The sequence below is a fragment of the Lepisosteus platostomus genome, chromosome 26 (assembly GCF_059453375.1).
Source record: "Lepisosteus platostomus isolate fLepPlt1 chromosome 26, fLepPlt1.hap1, whole genome shotgun sequence".
Lineage (NCBI taxonomy): Eukaryota > Metazoa > Chordata > Actinopteri > Semionotiformes > Lepisosteidae > Lepisosteus > Lepisosteus platostomus.
The window spans coordinates 9,443,663-9,458,976 of NC_142636.1; the positions used below are offsets into that span (position 1 = coordinate 9,443,663).

General features: G+C 48.4%; 1 protein-coding gene and 1 long non-coding RNA gene across 3 annotated transcripts; one reads left to right on the forward strand and one right to left on the reverse strand.

Moving 5' to 3' along the window:
• Window positions 1–330: 330 nt before the first annotated feature.
• gabpb2b (GA binding protein transcription factor subunit beta 2b) lies at window positions 331–14,717 on the reverse strand. Of its 2 annotated transcripts, none has more exons than XM_088621055.1 (9): window positions 14,529–14,717; window positions 10,778–10,885; window positions 10,356–10,523; window positions 9,709–9,903; window positions 9,134–9,290; window positions 7,955–8,044; window positions 7,036–7,203; window positions 5,156–5,274; window positions 331–3,530 (listed from the first exon to the last, which is right to left on the reverse strand). In XM_088621055.1, exons 2-9 carry the CDS (start codon window positions 10,883–10,885, stop codon window positions 3,129–3,131), a joined length of 1,407 nt encoding a protein of 468 aa, XP_088477181.1. In that variant the 5' UTR covers window positions 14,529–14,717; the 3' UTR covers window positions 331–3,128. The 2 variants fall into 2 exon arrangements, with proteins under 2 accessions (XP_088477181.1, XP_088477182.1); XM_088621056.1 differs by having other exon boundaries at window positions 9,134–9,287; window positions 14,529–14,716.
• On the forward strand, window positions 13,729–15,281 carry LOC148639994 (uncharacterized). The gene is made up of 2 exons (XR_015930640.1): window positions 13,729–14,288; window positions 14,681–15,281. It is a non-coding gene; the product is annotated as an uncharacterized LOC148639994 (long non-coding RNA).
• The last annotated feature ends 33 nt before the right edge of the window (window positions 15,282–15,314 follow it).

A 15,314-nucleotide genomic window follows, 5' to 3' on the forward strand; every position in this document is an offset into this window, starting at 1 on the left:
GGAAACCAGTTTGCTGCTGGAAGTCATGTTCGTGGTCAAGTAGGGCCCACCCTCTGGATCACAACTTCCCGAACAAACTCCACACAGACTGTGGGCCCAGGTCCAGAGCTGAACCCAGGGCCCCAGCGCCATGAGACAGCAATGCCAACGACTGCGCCTCGGTGCCGCCCGTAAGTGATGGTGTGGAACACAAATGCTGAAAATCAGTTCCTAGCAAGCGCTGAGCACAGGAAAACAGGTATTGCTAGAAATCCCGGCCCTGAGATGTGGGGGACAACACTGCTTTGGCACTGATAAAAAAAAACAACACTCAAAACAAAAAGCTTTGGGTTTTCATTTGAATGAGTGCATATTTATTGGAATCTAAAAAATATTTGAACCTTTTCTTAAAAAAGTAACATTTGTTTTTCTTACAAAACTACTATATTACATTTTTATCACAACCCCCCCCGCCCGCCCCCTCCTTTCCCAGCAGACATTGTTTTTTGTCAATATTTCGTTTCTTTAAAACGTGTGGAAGACAATCCCTGATAGTGTTTCTTAACGTATAAAAGAGAAATAAATCCCACTGATGTCCCTTTTTAAAATAAACAACTTGCTACCTCGCTACCTTGCAGTCCTGTCACATTTCTGGACCTGCGCTGGTCTTCAGGGTTCAACCAAACCTCAGACTGTGAAATGCAAACTAAATGAGATTGTAACAGTTGGGCGTCGCTTCACTGGAACAGTGATTTCAGGATATCAGCTCCAAATCCATTCCTCACACTTAAACTAAACCAGAGGCATTGGCTCCAAATCTGACTGGAGTGAAGCGCATTAAAATACTGTACAAATCCATAATACAGTCTACCAGTACTTAACATCCAGCCTCTGGACTCCTGATGAAAGAAGGAGTGCCGTTTCCACTCAAGTACATACCTCCTGTGCCACTCATACCTCCTCTACAGACTACATGGGTCTGTTTTTCAAAACGTTTTTCTTCAATTTCCAAATCATACCAAATTATTTAAATCATGCCAAGTCATCAAAAAAATACTGATTAAACTTTTCCTCAAACTTCCAACAGGGACTAAAACAGGACATTTTTATTTTAAAAAAACAATGCGTAGGAGCAAACCTGAAATAAAACTCTCAACAGGTCAATGAACTTTCCATTTCTACCAGTGAACTGCTTGTGATGTGTAGTGCCACCTGCTGGTTATAGTGTGGATACGCAATCTTTCCACAGTACAAAATTCACTTGCAGTTAACGAGAAAGGCATATGACTGGTGAATTCAACTGGATAAGAAAGAAAATCCCACCAAAAACACAGATACATACACTTATATATAAAACACATTAGTATGCATAAGTAAGGTTTGTATAGCAAATAAAGATTTCATTCACTATCACTTCAGAGCTAAAAAGGAAAAGTTCCAATGTTTTTCATTTCAATTAGTCAGTTCTCTTTTAAAATGTAGGTGACAGCCAAGTATCCATACCTACATACAAAAAACATAGGCCACTTACTTTTTCTACAGACTGGGGTGTACTGCATAAATCAGGAAGGGAACTATACTCTTAAATAAAAAAACCTTTGTTCCTGCACACGTTAAGTATCTGCATTTTGTTGGGGTAAAAAAAGGCAGCCCAGCAGCTAAGACCTCTTGTTGAGAGTCGACTGAACTACCCTGTGTTGCATCGGACGTCCGCCCTGCCCATCGACCGGACGCACCTGAGTTACCACGGCGCTCGGAGCAACGTGGAGCAGCTCCTCCGGCGCACGTATGCCGGGTTAAAACTTCCAGAAGCACACGGATCCTCCAAAGCGGATGTATCGCGAGCCCGAGGTGGACCACCAGTTGTGTCTTCGGAAGGGGTTGGGAACCGAAAGGAGGTGGCAGACAATCTTCAGCGGAGACGAGGCGGCGGTTACCTCTTCTCCGATTCACAGTCAGTCTTTCCATCCGAAATGAAAACGGGGGCTAATTCCGATAATTATAAGACAAAAACTGGAATAAGGCGAAGAGACCAAAAGACTGGGGGACTTCGTGTAGGAGCGACGAAGGTGGTAGAGGGACGACTGATGTTCCTTGAAGGACGTCCTGCTCCCCCGAATCATTTCTGCAGAGAAGAGATGAGACGGGCAGTCGAGGCACTCCCGTTGTTTGGGGAAGAGAGAGCAGGATGGCGGAAGAATCTCAGACCCCGAGGCCACACAGACAGGGATTCGAAGCAGCGCTCAGGGCGGCAGGTCATTCAAGAAGAAGAGAAGCCTTACAGCAAGAGCACAACATCAGGGACAGAAAACTGCAATCACGGCTCCACAGCCGACAAGCTAGGTAGCTTTCATTGGTGCAAAGAGGTTTAAAGACGACCATGACTTTTCAGAAGTGCAGTGACTTCACACTGCCACTGAAATAAGACAACTACAAGCCTTTGTGTTCTTTTTTTTTCTCCTGATGGCTCTGTAGCTCAATGGTTTTCTCCATGTTTCTAGATTAAAGCTTTTGAAACTTTATACTGATCTTATCGTAAAAAAGTGTTTGGCGAAAGGCAGCGAGCTCCTGCCTTCCCCGACTCCTGCTAAAGCTCGTGTCTGGATGAGTTTGTCTGAAAGAAGAGCGAAAAGCCCATCCCTCCACATCCTTAAGAAAATAACTACGCAGAACAAATACAATTCACAAAATGAAAACACCCTGGGCTTCCGCAAAACATTAAGGCATTGCAGCGACACTGAGTGACAAAGGAGGGGGGCTGTTCTGGAGAAGAGGTGTTTGGCAGGACAGGGGGAGAGGAAACGCGGGGAAGAGTGGGATTATGGGATGAGCTGTTCAGGCCCGCAGTCTGTCAGCCCCCTGCAGAGAACAGGAGCAAGTCCTTCTCCGTCCAATCCAGGCCTCCCACTCCACTGTCCCCAGATCTTCCGAACTCCTTCACTAACCCATGTCCTGGTGGTTAAGAGAACTTCTTCTAAGCCCGGGCACGGGTCCAAAAACTGCTTTCCTCCCAGCTCCCCCGTCCTCTCCCCTATCTTCATCCCACATGGCTTTTCTGTACACTTATATTTATTTGTAGAAAAAAAAAAAAAAAACAAACAGAACACTTTAGTGGTGTGGGCAGGCTGCCTGAGCAGTCCTGGGTGGCATTAGATGGTGAGCACTTTCACCTCACTGTGCACGGGCGTGGTTTCCACAGTCTCCACCAGCGTCACCTCCTCCTCTTCGGTGGGGTCCAGCTCCTCCGCCTTGATGATGATGGCGCCCTCGGGGAGCACCATCACCCCCTGGCCCTGGCCCTCCCCCTCTCCCTCTCCCTCCTCCTCCTCTTCCTCCCGCTCCCCGTCACGGTCCTCCTTCCCCTGGCTCTCGGCGGCGCCGTTGGTCCGCACGTGCGCCATGGCCTCCAGCTTGAGCCGGTACTGCTCGGCCTCCTGCTCCTTCTTCAGCAGCTGCTGCCGGTACTCCTGGGCCCTGCGGTTGGCCTCCTGGAGCTGTTTCTGCAGGAGCTCCCTCTCCACGCTGTCCTTCTGCACCTCCGCCGGCGGCTCCTGGGGGCAAGAGCAGAACGCACAGGTGGTTGGGCCCTTCTCCTCTCCCCTCCAAGCCGCTCGGCTTTTAACACATCTGAGGAACCACAGCCCCAGATCAGGCATTAGGATCCAAATGACTGCTTCACCCGCTGAATTAAGGGGTAAGCTTAATTCTGTTAAAGGACTGCAAGCCCAGGGTGGAATTCTATCAGGACAAAGGAGTTACGGCCCCTAGGATCTTTAATGATCAAGCAATCCGCACTTCAGCTTTAGCGTCTCATCTGGAGGACAGCGTCTACTACAGTACAGTGTCCCATACTTGAATGATGGACCAGAAGTTCTGATCCAGGTGGTACAGGACCACCTACTGGTCCAATACCACCACTTAAGGCAGAGACCTTGTATTCCTTCAGGATCTCCCAGCCCACTACTGACCAGGCTCAACTTTGCTTGGGCTCTGAAACCTAACATGATGTAAAAGATCTGTATCAAAGGTGGTTTACCCTGCTGTAAAGAGGAGAGATGTCCTTGCTTTGCAAGGTAAAAACTGAATTCTTAAGTCAAAAGCTAATGCAAAGAATCCAGGACAGGCGTGTTACACAATTGCCTGCCAGAAACCAGTCTAGAAAGAGGAGCTGTTTCTCCACTTTGCTCAATATTCATTGATGCCCCCACCAGTAGGGCATCAGAGTGGCTGAAAAAGAGCCTGGCCTACAAAAAGAAAGTAACAGAAATCTGAACTGTTAAATATCCCACCCTGTGTCATCCAACACAGAAAGTTTATTAACTGATAACACCAGTTTTATAGTATATGCACTACAGCTGTAAGACTTTAGGGCCACGGTTCCAGTATTACACAGAGTGAATAAGGACCCATGGCAACGCTCCTCCATGGTGTCCTCCTGTCAGAGACATTCCTGTTTTTAGCAGTCTGCAAGCTCTGCACTGCCTTATGGGAGAAACCGCGCCAGTGAGAGTGCACAGAGGCGCATGTCCCACTGGCGTCTCAAGCCAGACGCACCGCTCCTCTAATCAGCGCAGTTCTCTCCGCAGGCTCTCTGGAGCTGGCGGCGTGTACCGAACATCTTAAAAGGCCGGATCCCACAGAGGGGCATGTCTGCCCTCCCTCGGCCTCCCTCCCTCCCCCTGGGTTCGGCAGCTCAGTGGGAACTGAGACAAGCTGAGAACCAGCCGGAGGAGAACCTTGTATCAATAAAGTGCTACAGAACAAACAGGCAAGATGGGGGGGAGTGGAGCTCCTATGATCTTTAATCTAGTCTATAATCTTTAGGTTCTAGTCTTGCTCAGGCATGCAGGCCTCCGGGTTCACCTCCATATCTGAATGAGCAAATTTGTGTGTTTCTTTAGATCTTAGGCAGCTCCAGATTTTAAGATGACTGTAGATCCTGCCGGGCTCTGGTCCTTGAGGACTGAAGTCAGCCCTCCTTATTCTACTAGACCGCATGTCATCTTTCTTGCTTTGACAGCTGAAGTCAAGACTGATGCCCTGTGTTCACCCAGACGGGTGACATTTGATCTTTTCATCTTCCCCACGGCCAGCGGCTCATCCCGAAAGACGGGCAGCTCCGATCCGCCCCTCGGCACCCCTGGCTGCTGCCTGCTTTTCCACACTCGGCACCGACCTTGTCGTTGGCCTCGGCGTGGTTGACGGCTGGGTCCAGCTTCCTCTTCCTGGCCGGCGGGGGCTGGGCCTCTTCCTCCACCACCTCCTCCCTGATCTGTCCGGCCGGCAGCGTCAGGACTGCGCACACGCAGCGGCAGCAGCAGCAACAACAACACAGCACAGCGTTTCAACACCTCCTCCTCCGAGCGCAGGAAACCCACCAGACAACTGGCGCTGCCAGCGGGCACTTGGAAGGAACAAGCTGTTCTGGTGCGTTTAAAGCCATAGAAGAACAGTGACTCCTGCCTTTTCTGTTGTTTTTGTACAGAGCGTCTCACCATTAATAATAATAACCAGGAAAACCTGCTGCCCTTAATAGAATAACCTGCATCAAGGCTCACTCCACTGTCCACTCCATGGAGACACTCTGCTCCAACCAGCCCCGTAACAGTTTACTTGACAGGAAGATGGAAACACAACTAAAGGACCAAAGTTCAGGTGGGGACCTGCGTCAGCAGGCGTAGGCTGCAAAGGAACAAGTAATAGGTTTATTCCATGCTGAAAAAAAAAGCATTTTTTTGGGAGTGAGCTTTGATGCAGCTTATTCTATGCTATTCTAAAAAGCATAAAGGACCAAAGTATTAGGATTGGTTACACTAAAGCCCCGTGACAGAGCAGACTAGAGGGCAACAGGCAACAGCCCTGATCTACAGCACTGAGCTTGGCCGCAAGGAGCTTGCCCACTCCAGATGAAAGATTTAAACATAATCACTAACTTGTGGTTTGCCATTCAGGTTTAAAAAAAAAAAGAATAATAGAAATAATAGAAAGGTTTGCGTTAAATATTGGAAATATGGTACTTAGTGTTTTTTTAAAGGGGAACTGCAAGACTATTTTTATTTTTCGGGGTTAGAAAGATTTGGCATTGATGAGTGCATTTCAAACTACAATGAAAGTGAAATATACACAGCAATGTGTTAAACCTCCAATGTGCACTACAAAACAGACCACATGTCCAGGTATTCCTGGACGTTTTGTTGCGACTGAGAACGAGGCAACAAAACTTCTGGCAATGTGTTGCGGCCATATGATACTGTAAACAAACAGGCTTGAGAATACATCTCCTTTAATCCAATAAGAAATATTGCTCTTGACTTTGAGACTGTTTTGCTGAACAATACAGCTTCCTTGTTAACTCTGCGTGCAGATCACGCTGGAGGGGTGAAATGTCTGCAGCACAACATGTACTTATTCACTGCCTTACATCTCAGTGAGTAGCGAACAGGAAGGGCAGCGTCACTGTGCAATTTGCCTGACCGCTCGCCATCACGCGTGGCGCAAGCAGGAGTCTGCCAAACCATGGCGACTTACCGTACTTTCCCAAAGCTCACAACTTGGTGCTGGAATCAGAATTTGTCAAATTTGGCAATACCGGCAAATTAATTAATTTTTTTAACATGATTAAAATACTGGTCTGAGAAATTGGGACTGCAGTTCCCCTTGAAGTAACTTTCAGCTCCACCGACAGGTAGAGCTGAGTTGCTGTGACATGTTGGATTTCCTCTACTGTCTTTAACGCAGTAATAGGGCTCCAGGGATACCTAAACTAAGCAAGTAATTGAATCAAGAGTGAGCCACCTCCGTCACGGAAATGAACCCCAGGTGTGTGTGTGAGGGGGTATTTTTAGAAACCCATAAAATCTGGCACGCATGGCCTTTGGAAGGCGAGAGGAAAACAAGGCACCTGGCAAAAACCCAAGCAAACACGGGGACAAACACGAGCCTGGAATCTAATCCAGGGCTCAGGAACCGACCCAAGAACAGCACAAATCCCACATCACTCTCAGGAGTGCAGGAATAAAAAAAACTACAGAAGGCGTGGGGCTGGGGGGAGCTCACCTTGCTGCCCGTCCTGCATGGTGACAATGAACTGCTGCCCCAGTCCGCTGGTCTGCAGGTTGCCATGCTGGTCCGTTACTATGGTGATGACCCTTTGACCTCCACCACCCACCATGTGCTGTATGGCCGAATCCACCGAGTCTGCCGTGATCACTTCCTCGGAATCACCTGGGAAGCACAGGAATTATACACACTGAATGAGAGGCCCTACAGGGAGAAAAGGAAAACCTGTGACAGGATCCATCAGGACATTTGAGGGACTAACTTGCCAAGAGAAGAGTGCATTGACTCCAGCTCGAGATGCTGAATCAGATCTGTGCATAAACCAACTGTCTTAAGAGATTAATGTGATCTATTACAGTAAGACTTTACAATGTAACATTGTAAACTTAAGGTGGTGAGATGTTGGAAGGATCAGTTTACCACAGAAAGATGCTAAAATCAATCAGCATCAGCGTCAGCCTGCTGAGACTGTGAAATGAGCCAGAATGAAATACTTTAGAATCAGATTGAGGGATTGGCTGCAGAAAAAAACAAAAAGGGAAAAGGACATGCATCAAGGCACTATCAAAGTTAATGCCAGGGAGAAAATCAAAGCACTGAATGAAGTAGATTCCAAGGAACCTGACCTGCGGATTAGCTTCAAAAGACCACAGCGATTTCTTTCCCTATATGAATTTGCTTTACCTATATTGTTTAGATGAAAGATGAAAACACGTAAGATGAAAATACGTAACCCGTTGTATTGGTTACACTAAAGCCCCGTGACACTGCAAGCAGGAGGGCAACAGGCAGAACAGCCCTGATCTACAGCACTGAGCTGGGCCACAAGGAGCTGAAGAGCTACCGCGCACTGCAGCTGAAAGATTTTAATCTCATCGCTTAACCTGTTATGCGATCGCAGTCATCTTCCACTCACCTTGCCGGCTGGAATTGGACATCGGTCCGGAGGCTTCGGCCAAAGCTGCTAGTGTTGCCAGGACTGAGGTGGTAGAGACGGTCGAATCCCCTGGAACGAAACCGGCAGCACTGGAACCACTCTCGAGGGCGAGGACCTCGATGGCAGCTTTTCAATTGATCAAGGGCCTGCCGTTCATTCCTTTGGGGATTCTTGCAGCATTTGAATCAGAACCAACTATCTAACTCTGATGAGCGCAAAAGAGGTATCCACTTTGAATACCCTTTCGTTGTCTCAACACCAAGCCACAATAACTTATTCTATTCCCACGTACTCAGTTCCCTCATTTTGTTTGCCTTTCCTGCCTTTTATTGCTTCCTCATATTACCTAAAAGATGCAAACGCTTTTTCCAACATAAAGAGCTCAGCCTATGTCATGTTGCTTTTCCAAGTTCTGTGTGTCCCCATCTTCTATATATATGTTTCTTACATGTGACACCATGCGCTTCGTTCTCGCTACGCAACAACAACTTTCTTATCCTCCTGTTTAGCTATCCTCTCATCTGGAAACTTGACTATTTTATTAACTCCAGCAGAATCTACATCACTGACAGAACTCAGGAAGAGCGGTGACCCCAGTACAGACTACTGTTGTCCTCGCCAATCTGAGTGCGCGTGCCTTATCTGTATCGTTTAATACCCACGAACATTAACCAGTTCTCACCCCAAAAACGATGAATGTCTACTTCCTGCATTTTTAGAATTCATCTTTTATCAGGAACTATGTCAAAAGCTTGTATATCGTACTATAGTCAGTGGGTGTTACAGTTGTTGTCTATTCAAAAGAATGATAACAAGTCAGTTAAGCACGAGGCACCTACTACACCCTCTACAATCGTCCTGCCACACAGATAATCCTCCAGTGCAGACGCTGGGCTCCCAGTTTTCATTCCAGTCCAGCCATGAGCAACATGGCTGCATCAATCAGCTGCGTGATTAGGAAGATCCGAGTGCTGACTGACTGCTACACCTAGAAAGCCCTGCAGCGCCGACGCTCTCGAGGAGCAGTCGTGTAAACTCCTGCCCCAGCGCCGGTCGACGTGACCAGGGCTCCCCCAGTGGCGCCCCACAGCGGTCCAGAGCTCAGGGTCTGTACTACCTGGCGCTACAGTGCGAAGGCGGGCGCCCCCGGCCCCTGACCTGAGGTAGTCTTGGTGGTGCTGGAAGAAACGAAGTCGGAGAGGTTGACCACCCCTCCCGACGAGAGGATGAACTGGGGAGTGGTGATGGTGACGGGCGTGCTGACCGGCAGGGATCGCTCTGGGTTCAAGGTCACCTGGTTATGCATCCCTTCCTGCTGGAACAGACAGACGGATGTAACAGGCAGCCAGGCAGCGCTTCTGCTTCGCAGTGTGGCGGCCAAAAGGACAAAAGGACACTGACACCAGTTTCGGGAAAACTCATTGCTCCAATGGATGTAAATACACAAGTGGAAAACATAAAAAAAGCTGCTTCTCTCCAGCCACCAAACTTTCACACATTTGCCTTTAAAGAAATCCAGCTGACTGAAATGTTAAAGAACGAAGTGGCCCTCTTCCGCCGTCACTGCTCACCGGCTCTCTGGTGAAGCGAGGGGCCGTGACCCGGAAGAACACGCTCTCAGCGAAATCCCGCCAGAACCTGCTGCGCCAGAGCCACCCCGGATCGCTGGGACCCCACGGTCCGGCAGCCCCCCCCCCCCCCGGCTCGCTTCGCCATGACCTTCCCACGCCTACCTGTAGTAAGGCCATGAGGTCTGAGTTGTGCCTGTCCACGGCGATGTCGAAGGGCGTCTTGTCGAACTTGCTGAGCACATGGACGTCGGCGCCGTACTTCACCAGCAGCTCCGCCACCTCGCGGTGCCCGTGCTCGGCCGCCCAGTGCAGCGCCGTCATCTTCAGCATGTCTTTGGCGTTTATATCGGCTCCGCTCTGGGGGAGGGTTACAGAGCAGGATGTAGGTGAAAGCGTGCAAGTTGTCTTTTGAATTGCTGCGGTTTGAAAGCAGGTGATCTTAACACAGCTTGACATGAGAAACACCACCCTATTGTAGAGCTTCCACCTAGCAGTACAGCAGGACGGCTCATGTTGAGTTTATTGAAGTAAACAGGACAAACTAACGGAGGTGGGTAGACTCAGCTCATCTAGCCATAAAAAGGTGTGGTCCTGATGGGAAACCCAGAAGGCTCTGTGCTGCTCTGGGGAGACTGTGTCTACGTGTATGAAGGACAAGGACCCATCAGACTAGTCACTGTCACTCCTGGTCCTGGAGAGTCTCGGTCCATCAGGTTTTCTAGGTGGCATGATTCTGACCGAGTGAAGATCTGGAAAGATCCGGCGCTGAGCGGAAAAGAGCAGGAAGCGCCGGGCCCGGCAGCGTTTACCCTGACGAGCAACTCCACTATGACGGAGTGGCCCTCCGCGGCTGCCATGTGCAGAGGGGTCCTGTCGACTTTGGTACGGGCGTCCCGGCTGACTCCTGCCCTGAGCAGCACCTCGGCTGTGGAGAAGTGTCCGTACTGGGCAGCCAGGTGGAGGGGGGACGTCCCAAGCTGGGGAAAACGAAAGAAACCACTCGTCACTTTTTGTGATGGAGGCTGTCCAGCTTCAGTCTCAACTTGACAGATTCATCGCGCTGCAGCGTTTTGAATTTGCCCGTCACGTTTCTTTTTTACCGCCCCGTCCAAAACTATGAAGGGTCGACTGTTTTTAAGGATACGCGGCACTGGAAGGTGCCAGTTTCCTCCGCGGTTTCTAACAAGAACAGCCGTGTCTCTCGGAGGGACGGCGTGTCCAGTGTGATTACCCAGTCCGTGGTGAAGGGAGCTCCGTTGGCCATAAGCGACCGGACTTCATCGTCCTGGCCTTTCCGAGCGGCTTCCAACAACCGTTTTCCTAAATCCACCAGGGACATCTGCAAAAAACAGGAGGAGGAACTTAAAAGAAAGTACGGGATTCTGTCCAGTATTCTTCTGTCAAGATGGGGGGGTTGATTCAGACGGTGGATCAAAATAAAACCGGAGTATTGCACTCCTTTCCTGGCGAGCGGCAATATTTTTTTTGCAGCTTGGTTTCTTTCGAACTGAGATTTCGGATACTGTACTGGCCCGGCAGCAAGCTGAAGTGGATGAATTTAAAACCAGTACTTCTTTCTTAAATCAAGAAAGAAGAAGAAGAAACCTGACTACTTTATGCAGCCTAATACTGCTCTTGCAACAGTACCCAGCAGACTCCAGGAAGCGAGTCTGATGCCCTGGATGAAAGGCAACACTGATGCACTGTGTTCACCAGCTGGGTGCCTTCATGTGCCAGAGAGAGGAGCAGCATGCAGAAAAGGAAGATAGCCTTGCAGAGATCAATACTGTCTTCTGCTTCTGAACTAGTCATTATCGTTACTCATTTATTAGACTGACACTTTAATCCAAAGCAACTACATTTGCACCCATTCGTGCATCTGGGTATTTTACTGGCACAACTCGGGTTGAATATCTTTGCTCAAGGGAACAACAGCAGTGTCTCACCTGGGATTCGAGCCCACAACCTTCCAGTTGTGAGTGCAGAACCCTGAGCACTGCTGCACATTCCCCACATTTAACCAGTAAGATCTCTGTTTCTCATTTCCTCAACACCTGTGTTATAGCCGTTATTGTCCATTTTCCTTGCAAATGTCCAATTTGCACAAAGCAAATCCAATAAACTGACGTACAAAACAGAAAAATAACAACAACAATGAAAAATTAATAATAAAAGAAAACAAACAAATGACAAACTTTTAAGGCAGTGAGTGGATCAATACAGTCCTGTCTTATTACAAGATGGGGAGAAGTGGAATCGTCAATGAGTGATTCATGTCATAATGAACACTGGAACTTTTATGGCTGTGATTGTTCACAACAGGCCACAGACCAAGTTAACAGGCTACATGTAGCAGACATAACAATTTCCCTTTTATTTTACACCACTCCCCCGTTTAAACTGCACTTTTCTATTCATTTATGTTACCTGGGGAGTCACATGACAGCACCTTGTCATTCACCATGACGGAATGTACTCAGCAGGCCGTTTGCTACTGTGGTCCGAGTGGAAGCCCCTTGCCCAGGAGCACCGTGGCAGTGCCCCACCCAGGACAGGAGCCCACGGCCGGTCAGTCCAGAGTCCCAGACCCCAACCACTACACAACATCCCTCTGCTTCCTAACTGCTCCTTCCATTTCAGGGGTCACGGAGGAGCCAGAGTCTATCCTGGCAAGCAACGGGGCACAAGGCAGGAGACGTCCTGGACAGGACACCGGTCCATCACAGGGCGCAGACACGCACACACCAGGGCTGATGTCCACAGAGCCCAACAAACCCTCCAGCACGTCTTTGGGAAGAGGGAGGAAACCGGAGCACCGAGCGGAAAAACACATGCAAACTCCACACAGACAGTTCCTCATGTCTGGGATTGAACCCGGGGCCCCAGCGCTGTGAGGCAGCAATGCTGAACCCCACACCACTAAACAACACTACGTCAGAATTCCTTTGTTGCATTAACTACAAAAAGCGTTTTTTTTTTTTCCATTTACAAATCCAAATGCACTGTGGGGTCTTTATGCTGCGTGTTCAAGGTTCAAGTTAAGAGTTAAATGCATTTAATGACACTGACGTCGAGACAGAATCGGCTTCAATTTATAGACTTGTTCAGTTTTTTTAAGCGGACACTGACACCTGCTGTCGGTGACGGGCAAGACAGCACAACCTCTCTGTTTGGAAGGGTAGCTGGGCACACGTCTCACGGGCTTCTGCCAACAGCTAGACTGCCACGAGTCACGTGACTTGGTCACAATGGCACGGACACATCTCTGGAGCACAACGAATGGGAGGAGGGTGACGGGGTGATCACTTTGCACATCTTCGTGCAAAAACAGACACACGCGCGTGTCCAGCAGCAGGGCAGTCACCAGGCAAGTGGAGAGGGAGGGCTAATTCTACACTGGGAATAAAACACAGCACAAGAAAGTGCAGACAGTGAAGCACAACATAACATTTTAGGATCATCAAGCACGCAAGCTGGCCTTTGGATTGCAAGTGCAACCTGGTTAGCTCACTGGGAACAGGGACTGAAAATGTGGAGTCAGAGCCGTGGATATCAAGTGTCACGTTAAAGGCAGCCCAGAGAGATGATCACAGCGTCGACAGGGACAGTATTTTAACAACAGTTCAAACATATCATTTAATGCTGTTTGCTTCTTCCACAAAAAGACAAAATAAACTACTAATTAGGGTAGTTTTTCACTCCCAACACCCCATCGGGTCAATAACCCCTCCCCCAGAGAAAACGATTTCCGTATCAGATGCATTTTTAATTTTTTGTTGAGTGGGGGCAACGAAACCATTTTTTTCAAACCCCTTTCTTGAAGTCAGCGAAAATAATGACTGACGACTGAAAAAAGCCCCTCAGTCCTGTCGCAGGATGACCGTTGGCGCATCACGGCCCTCCCCACGCAGCGGCACAGGCCAGCCTCGTCTTCTTAATGAATCCCAGGCGCCACTCCTGCCCCCCGGCCAGCCGCTTGAGAATCACGAGCTGCCCACAAATGCTAGGATTCCACCCGGGTCCAAAAAGCAGCCATTTTATTTTTATTTTTTTTACATTTTTACAGATCTCAAAGGAGAGGGACACGGCAAGGGTCCAATCCTTCAATTTGTAAATTGAAAACAGACCGTTAACCGTAAAGGGGGCACCAAGTTACCCCACAAAGCCGGGGAGGGGGGGGTTCTGCGTACTTGTAATCCAAAAGCAACCACAGTTTAAAAACTTGCGCAACCCGCGGTTTAACCCGGGCACCGCGCCGATCGCCGTGAAGCAGATCACAACCCCCCCACCCTCCACCAAAACAACACATGTCAGCCGCGCAAGCAGCCATTTTCTGATTTTATAAAGGGAGTCTTCCTTCCAAAGGGCGAGCAGACGATTTTGAAAGTGTTTTCCTTCTGCGTTCCTGCCACCTGCGACTCCCCCCGCCTAAAGAAACCGACTTTAACACACTGGCGGACAGGAAACGGTCTTTAATATTTAGTTGTCGGTGTTCCGGGGGAAGTCGGATCTGAATTTTCAATTTAAACAACGAAGAGAAAAAACTACTTCCACATCCGGTGGACAATAATAATCGGATTTGAAAAACTCCCAGGCGCACACATACACACGCCACACATCGCCGCCAAAAAGGAGACGGTTTTTTTACCCCGTATGCGCCTTTAGACATATTCACTGCGGAGTTTCTGCCCTCCTCCCACTCCCCGAGTTGAGAACCCAAAACACGGCTCGGCTTTCGAAAGGTAAAAGTTGCACAAATGTGGAAAAAAAAACTTTTATTTTTCGTCTCGATGGTTAACGAAACGGAACATTACTGCGAAAAAACCAATAGTCCGTCTCGTGTATTTTGACTCGAGATGGCATTTTCCTTCTTTTGTCTCGTCTCGTTCGTAACACGCCGTACGTAAGTAATGAAAATAGAATAACTTTTAAAAACATGATTACTGTTGATAAACTTGGGAGATGCCCAGTGATTACTTTACCTCGGTGGGGAGAATGCCGTCGAGTTTCCACGTCGCCCCCCCGCCGAACTCGGATACGGATTTCTTCGCTGTTACTTGATACAACTTTTTTTGTTTGAGAAGGGGCAGAGAAAAAAAGAAAATTATTATTATTATTATTATATTTCTCGCAGCGGCACAAAGATGGCGGCCGAACGACACCGGAAGTGGAAACTGAGACTCGGAGACCTTCTTGGTCGGGCGGATGGATCCGTGGGGGTCGAACGAAGTAAAAGGGTTTCGTTTGTAATCCAATGCGCGACAGAAATAATCGGTTTTTAATTTTTAAGTAATTGAAGTTCGAATTTAAACGCCTTGTGGTTTTATTTATCCACCTTTTTTTAGTTGAACGTGTCCGTTTTAACATTTGCGGTGCCGTTTGGAGTATAAGCAAAATGTACTACCACTATTTAACGCGGCGTAGCGATATGATGGTGAGGGGGTCGTATTGTGGTCGTTAAAGTAGTCCCGGTAACGTCTTGGCGGCAAAGTCTGGGAGCTGAAAGAAATCCTGATGTATTTTGAATTCAGTGAACGAGTTTTAAAAAAAGCTTTGCTTTGTAGTGTTAGGCTAAATATTAAAAGAGTGGGTTAGCAGAAGCCCAAGGCCTGACAATGAGTTATAGTGTACCTGTTTGTGGCCCGTTAAATAAAGTGACAATTCAATATAGGATTATGTGCGTGCTGGAATTATCTTGATACTGTATTTTCAAAGTAAAATCCACCTTGACTTTCCTTTCTCATTATCAGCGCCGTGTCCTTTGTCAA

What these genes read in the sequence shown, in the direction of transcription:
- gabpb2b (XM_088621055.1), bottom strand. Translation starts at nt 10,885, where the DNA reads ATGTCCCTGGTGGATTTAGGAAAACGGTTGTTGGAAGCCGCTCGGAAA. An exon ending in CTCCCTTCACCACGGACTGG is followed by an intron (nt 10,524 to 10,777) that starts GTAATCACACTG and finishes CGTTTTCCCCAG; the next exon opens with CTTGGGACGTCCCCCCTCCA. An exon ending in ACGCCGAGGCCAACGACAAG is followed by an intron (nt 3,531 to 5,155) that starts GTCGGTGCCGAG and finishes TCTTGCCCCCAG; the next exon opens with GAGCCGCCGGCGGAGGTGCA.